The sequence below is a fragment of the Carettochelys insculpta genome, chromosome 1, assembly GCF_033958435.1.
Source record: "Carettochelys insculpta isolate YL-2023 chromosome 1, ASM3395843v1, whole genome shotgun sequence".
Taxonomy (NCBI): Eukaryota; Metazoa; Chordata; order Testudines; family Carettochelyidae; genus Carettochelys; species Carettochelys insculpta.
In genome coordinates, this window is record NC_134137.1 from 66,784,061 (window position 1) to 66,791,607 (window position 7,547).

At 41.7% G+C, this 7,547-nt stretch overlaps 1 protein-coding gene across 17 annotated transcripts in view; it reads left to right on the top strand.

Annotated features, from left to right (window-relative positions):
• Nucleotides 1-6,837, top strand: part of ENOX1 (ecto-NOX disulfide-thiol exchanger 1) — a 514,187-nt gene extending 507,350 nt beyond the window's left edge. For 16 of the 17 annotated variants that reach the window (XM_074988353.1, XM_074988361.1, XM_074988362.1 and 13 more), the window contains 2 exons: nucleotides 1,829-1,914; nucleotides 5,924-6,837. In XM_074988353.1, the coding sequence (XP_074844454.1) occupies nucleotides 1,829-1,914; nucleotides 5,924-6,055 (218 nt within the window). In that variant the 3' untranslated portion in view covers nucleotides 6,056-6,837. The remainder of the gene's footprint in view (nucleotides 1-1,828; nucleotides 1,915-5,923) is intronic. The other variant, XM_074988369.1, reaches the window with a different exon arrangement.
• Nucleotides 6,838-7,547: the final 710 nt, after the last annotated feature.

Here is a 7,547-nt window from a genome sequence, read left to right on the forward strand (position 1 = left end):
ATTGCTAAGTGACCAATTGTTTGAGTCTAGTCCACTTTGGCAATTATCTGAAGTAGTTAACCTGTTGCAACTGTCTCATGGCTCGTGTGAAGTGAACATGAGGCCTCAGTCCTGATCCTGATGGTCAGATTTCCACATCAGATAGCCACCATCAGAACACATGGTCTTACTGGGAGCTATGGACTGCACAGGCATGGAAGTCTAGAATTACTCTTTCCTTTCAAGATCACGGATGAGGCACATTGGAGAATGAGGAGGGGAGACTTTGCTCTGCATCTGTCCAGTCTCTAGGGTTGTCAATATTTCACCAGCACCAAAATCCACTTAAAAAAGAAAAACTGAGTTACTAAGTTGGTATCGTCCATCTCTAGTTAATAATTACTAGCATATTTTCAAGCAGCCTTTTATTTAGCTTACGTGAATTAAAGATAGGTCATAGGTGCAGAAATCAGACCTGGTTTATGAGTACCCCCAAACTGAGGTGTTTGGATCAGAAGTTTTGGTTCAATCTGTAACAAAATCAGTTCCCTTAACAAAATGGGGACTGAATACAGGTTTAGGTTACAACATCCCCAGTCAAAGTTTGGTGGCATTTAGTTTGGACTTATCCCCACAGTGATCCTGCAAAGATATGCTTATGGTTCCACACTGTGGGTGGCGAGTTCCGCCGATTTCCATGTACCGACTCGGTATGTAAGTAAGTCTTTGCAGGATCAGGGCCAGAATTTGCAAACAGGCTTAGCAACCTGGAAGAGGAAAGGGAGATGTAAAATGAGTTAAGCTTTCCTTCTCTTTTTCTACTGTTGCCAGTATTGGGAAAAGCTGGAACCTAAAGTTGATTCTATTTTAAGTGGTATCAGAACCAGCAGAGTGGCCCGCAGCTCAGAAGACTGAGATCCATTTTTGTCATTTGTCAGCATTTTGCTCTTGCTCTGTTTATGCCTTAAAAATAAAGAACCATCCCTTGAAGTTTGTAAGTGAAGAAACTCAAAGGAGTTGAAAAGATCTTTGAATCGTACTGTTTGACTCTCAGCAGACAGTGGCATACATACTGATGACCGTTACATGTCGTCTTGTACAGAAGCAGAAATGGGATTCTGCTTTTAATAGCAATGCTGACATCCAACATCCTTCTTTCTCAATTCGTCACTATTATGCTGACACTGATTTCCACTACAAGAGAGAAAAACCTCTAGATGTAGAATCTGACTCCTCATAAACTCTTTATTCCCAGACCTTTTAACGTGATCTTATAAATTGCAATGAAGAAAGATAGAGCTTCCTCCCTTTTAGGGGGGAAAAACGTAAATATGTCAGGAAGGATTTGTGCTTCTCTCAGCAGCATTTAGGGGTAATATGGATTAACTACTTTTCACAATGAGCAACAGTGTGGTTATTAGGAAATCTCAAGGCAGTGCAGTTTCCAAAGCATTTTCTATGAAACATTTTCACCACGCAGCTTTCACTGAAGGGGAAAGAGCAAGAATTTTTCTTTTCCAATATCTACTATTTTATATTGGCATATCAAGCATAAAATTGGTAGTTGAAATGCTTCCAGCATGTCTTTGTTTAGAAGCACCTTTATTTGTTTGTATGTTATCTTGGTCGCTTACTTACTAACTGCTGTCATTCCTGAAGATGATCTATTGTGTTTACCGTGTTACTATGGCTGTGGTAAAAATGTGCTTTTCTCTTTTGTTTACTGAACTATGTGAGAAATATAAGAAACGTAAGTCAGACTGAAACTCTTGCAATGATTTATTCAGAGTTAGGCTGTTTTTATATACCTCAGGTGATTTCAATACTGTGTATCCTTGTTTTAATACAGGTATCATATCCACATTTCTTCACGTCCATCCTTTCGGTGCCAATATAGAATACCTTTGGTCTTACATGCAGCAGCTGGATTCTAGGGTAAAAAAGTTAATCAAAATCTGGCTTCTTTGTAGAACTATTTTTTATTCCTTTACTGCAAGTTAAACTCAGCATGCATTTCCATTAAAGAGATGATAGGATGTGGGACTTAGGGGTATGGAGTCTTTGTTCATTCACAGGTTATGTTGCACGCATGTACGTGCAGTCTTTTACCGTACTTTGGTGGCAAGGAAGGCTGTTGTGTTAAATGGCAAAGACTACTGCACTGATTCCAGGGCAGGTGATCCCTATTTACTTCATGGAATTTCTGGGAAATAAAATATCATGTAGGGTTAATTCTGACCCCCACAAAGAGGGAGTATGGCCAGATGGACCATTTCTTGGGACTGTGCTTCATTACCCTGTTCCCTGAAATGAGCTCCCTCACCATACATTCATGCTACCCCTCAGAGCTAAGAATGATCTTGGTGCTTGGCTCAATGGGTCCTCGGTACACTTTGGAACATGAACTGGGCAGTAGAAATGGAAAGTGAAGTGTAACGCTTTGGTGGGGCTGCAGGTTTTATCAGAGCAGCCATAGAAGTGGTCACCACCTCAGGCTATTCTGTAGCCTGCAGGTGCACCAGGGGATCTAATACAATAATCTAGGTAATACACTCTCTTCTCACTTCATCTCATCCACACAAACTGCACTGTGCTCAGGAAAACTTATTCTGTGCTCACTGGCTAAATGCCATAATGACTATGTCAATGCAACAGAAGTCTGATTAAATGAGTCACGTGAAACTCATGTTCCTATTATCTCTTCCTCTCATTGGTATAACTTGGTTCTAAATAGACCCTTTCCTTCTGAAGTACTGAGTTAAATACTGGCAGTGGTATAGCTACAAAATGCAAGCAAGCATTAGGCACAACAATAAATTTGCAAATTAGGTTATTCAATTGTAAGTAACTAGTTACATACCATGGGTCAAATCCAGCTCTCCTGACATTATTGGCTTCAGCTGACTGCAGAAACCTCTGACTTCCTGTCATGGAATCTCCCCTCTTCAATCTCTCAGATATTTACAATGTAACCAAAATAATGTTCTTTTCCTACTTCTCTAATTCTGTCACTCCTCCAAGACACCTTGGCCACGTCTACACGGAGCTATACTCCTGGCAGCTCCATGCTAATGAACAGTCTTGTAATTTCGAATGGCTGCTCCTTAGCATAATCACAGGACTAATTAGCACAGCCACACGAGATTTCATTCTTGGCAGAGCAGGCTGCCAGCAGTAAAGAGGCTGTGTGGATGTGCCTCTGCTGCTAAACGCGCCTCTCTCACCAGTCCCTTATCCCTTATCTCCCATAGAATCATAGGGCTGGAAGGGATCTCAGGAGGTCATCTAGTCCAGCCCACTGCTTCAAGCAGGATCAACCCCCACTAAATCATCCCAGCCAGGACCTTGTCAAGCCGGGACTTAAAAACTTTGAGGGATGGAGAATCCACCACCACTCTAGGCAACGCATTCCAATGCTTCACCACCATTCTGTTGAAGTAGTTTTTCCTAATATCTAACCTACACCTCTCCCTCTTCAACTTCAGACCATTACTCCTTGTTCTGCCATCTGACACGACTGAGAACAGCTTCTCACCCTCCTCTTTAGAGCTCCCCTTCAGGAAGTTGAAGGCTGCTATTAAATCACCCCAAGCCTTCTCTCCTGTAAACTAAACAAGCCCAAATCCCTCAGCTATCCTCATACGTCTTGTGCTCTAGCCTGTTAATCATTTGTATTGCCCTCCACTGAACCTGCTCCAGCACATCCACATCCTTTTTACACTGGGGCGGGAGCCTGAAACAGGACATAATATTCCAGATGTGGCCTCACCAGTGCCGAATATAGGGAAATAACTACTTCTCTAGATCTGCTCAAAATACTCCTCCTAATGCACCCTAGTATGCCGTTAGCTTTCTTGGCTACAAGGGCACACTGTTTACTCATATCCAGCCTTTCATCCAACATAACCCCCGGGTCTCTTTCCATCGTACTGCCACTGAACCAGTCGGTCCCCAGTCTATAACAATGCTTGGGATTCTTCCGCCCCAGGTGCAGGACTTCTCCTTGTTGAACCGCATCAGATTTCTTTTGGCCCAGTCCTCCAATTTATCAAGGTCCCTCTGGATTCTCTCTCTCTATCCTCCAACATATCTACAGTTTTGTGTCATCCAGAAACTGTTGAAGGTGCAATCCAGTCCCTCATCCAGGTCATTAATAAACATGTTGAATAACACAGGCCCCAGAACCGAGCCTTGCGGCACTCCACTTGAAACCGACTGCCATCCAGATATTGAGCCACTGACCACTACCCATTGGGCCCAACCATCAAACCACCTTTCTATCCATCTTATAGTCCAATGATCCAATCCATATTTCCTTAACTTATGGACAAGAATGTTGTGGGAGACCATATCAAAAGATTTGCTGAAGTCAAAGCATATCACATCCACTGACTTCCCCATGTCCACAGAGCTTGTTACCTCGTCATAGAAGCTAATCGGATTGGTCAGGCAGGACTTGCCCCTGGTGAATCCATGTTGGCTGCTTTTGATCACTTTCCCCTCTTCCAAGTGCTCCAAAATGGATTCCTTGAGGATTCCCTCCATTATTTTCGCAGGGATTGAGGTAAGGCTGACGGGTCTATAGTTCCCTGGATTGTCCTTTCCTTTTTTAAAGATGGGCATGACATTTGCCTTCTTCCAGTCATCTGGTATCTCCCCCGATTTCCAAGAGTCTTCAAGGATAATGGCCAAAGGTTCAGCAATAACCTCTGTCAATTCCTTCAGTACCCTGGGGTGCATTAAATCCAGACCTATGGACTTGTGTACATCTAGTTTTTCTAGATAGCTCAGAACTTGTTCCTTCCCCACAGATGGCTGCCCTCCACCTTCCCGTACTGCATCATCTAGGAGCATCATTGGGAAGTTGACTTTGTCCGTGAAGACTGAGGCAAAAAAACCATTGAGTACTTCAGCTTTTTGTACATCAGCTGTCATTAGGTTACCTCCCTCATCCAGTAATGGCCCCACACCTTCTGTGATAACCCATTTATTGTTAACATGCCTGTAGAAACCCTTCTTGTTCCTCTTCACATCCCTTTCCAGCTGCAGTTCCAATTGTGCTTTCGCTTTCCTGATTACTGCCCGGCATTCTCCAGCCATATGTTTATACTCCTCCTTAGTCAACTGTCCACATTTCCATTTCTTGTGTGCATCCTTTTTGAGTTTAAGCTGACAAAGGATTTCCCCGTTAAGCCAAGCTGGTTGCCTACCATGTTTGCATTTCTTGCTATGCAGAAGGATGGTTTGTTCCTGTGCCTTCAGTAAGACGTCTTTATAATACTGCCATTGCAGTAATAGGAGAAGCAATAGTGGTGGGCAGTTCAGTAGACTCTGCTGTCTTTAAGGGCAGGCTAGCTGTTATACTCATCTGTATTGTGTGGGAAATGTGGTAGCTGTGCAAGTTCCTTTCATGCTTTCTTTTCCACACCCAATGGTGCCACAGGTGTAACCTGTCCTTATCCCATCCCACTCCAAGTAGCACCGAATTTCTGAGAAGTGTCGAAAATGCTTAGGGGGCCACTGAACATAGGACAAGCAGCAACGTGCTTAATCTGCAGCAAGAGAGATTTAGGTCTTAGGAAGAATCTTTCTAACTGCAAAGGTAGTTCAGCTTTGGAACAGCATGCTGGAATTCCCTCACTGGATGTGTAACCACAGGTTGGATAAACACCTGTCAGGGATGGTCTAGGTTTTCTTGGTCCTGCCTCAGTGCAGGTCGTTGAACTTAATGACCTCTTGAGGTTCCCTTCAGCCCTACATTTCTATGATTCTGTACCATGGTGGGAATATGGATCTTTTGGTAGATGGCATAAAATGTTATAAACTACCAAAAAGAACTGCTGAGAGTTTTAGTTGACCTAGAAAATGTTTCTCTAAAGTTTCTATTCCTTAAATACAGATCAGCTGTTTCTCACTGCATTTTGTTCTTCCTTCTCTTTCATAGATCTCTGCAAATGAAATAGAAATGCTTTTGATGAGATTGCCACGCATGTTTAAACAAGAGTTCACGGGTGTAGGAGCAACATTGGAAAAGAGGTGGAAGTTTTGTGCCTTTGAAGGAATTAAAACTACCTGACTGGATAGTAAAGAAGCTATGCAGAAGAAGAATTCCAGAAGCATGGCAGGGTTAGAAAGTATGAAAGTATGAAATTTGGTTTTGGCACATAGAAATACATTCTCAGAATTATCCAAGCCTAATTTTAGTTACATTTGTGACGTTCTCTTGTGAGTGGAAATGTGGTTGTGCACCAGTTCCTAAAAATAAACATACAAAAAGATTCAAAATGTGACAGGTCTGTTTCCTATGAAAACTGAAGAAAGATACCACAGTCATGATGCTGTCAAGATATTAACATGCTACATCTAAGAATAGCTCACTGAGCAAAGGGATAAGGAAAAAGACTGCCTAGTTATGGTTGCTAAGCTACGGTAATGTATATGTAATATATAGCAGAAATCATTAAGCTATGTTCCTGAAAGTCTTTCCGTTAAGTACGTAATTTTACAATGAGAAAAATTATACCAAAAGAAAACTTGAAGATGTGTCTGAGCAGTGATTGTCTTTTGTACAGTAAGTTATATGCTGTTCCAGGGACTTTTGCCTTATTGAAAGAGGCCTGAAAATGTGATTGAACTCCTCGAGAATGCTTTATCAAGAATATTATTTTTCTAATGTAATTATTCTCCATTATAAGTTCCTTTAACATGGATCACATATCAACTTTCATAAACATGTAAATAAAGAGGAAACCAGTGTTACTGTGTTGTATTTGGTATGTAACATTCAAGTTTATGCATCAAAATAAATGTTCAGTTGCATTACTGTTACAGATTTTATAGCAAATATATTAATTTTTTTCCAATAAATATGACTTCTACCATATTGTTTTCACAAGTTGTTGTTCTGATGTTCTGAATTCTTACACATCCAAAAGGTCCCAGTCAATCTTTGCCCTCCTCCCACCAAAGCCTGCTATTGAAAACCTCCCGGTAAAATGTATTGCATACTCTATCAAAGAAGACTACAGGCTGAACCTCTCTAGTCCGGCACATCCGTAATCTGGCATGATTTTAATTATCTGGATGACCACTTATCATGGGTGTGACCAGGTTTCCCATGATCCCATAAAGTTTTGGGCAGCTAGCCACCAGTCCTGGCTCCCAGTGCCTGCACTGTTATTTAACTGTCCCTTACCGTAAGTGTCTTCTAAGAGCCCCATAAGCAGTGGAAGTATTGGCAATGCCTGCTAGACCATATTGACCATCTGTAATCTGGCAAATTCTCTCACTCGGCACTGGTCAGGCCCTGAGGGTTCTGGATTAGAGAGGTTCAAGCTGTATAATAGTAGCTAAAATAAAAGGAATTGAAATTGTCATCACAGGAAGCTCCAGGGTGAAGATTGTGCATTTTCTAAACTGAATAGATAAGCAGGAAGAAATTTAAAAAAGTAAAACCAAAAACATAAATTTCACATTTTATAGTGTTTTACGAGGCAGCTACAATGCCACCAATTAGGATTTCTGACTCCGAGTTAATTCTTTTGTTCTGTGAGCTGCATGAGGAACTG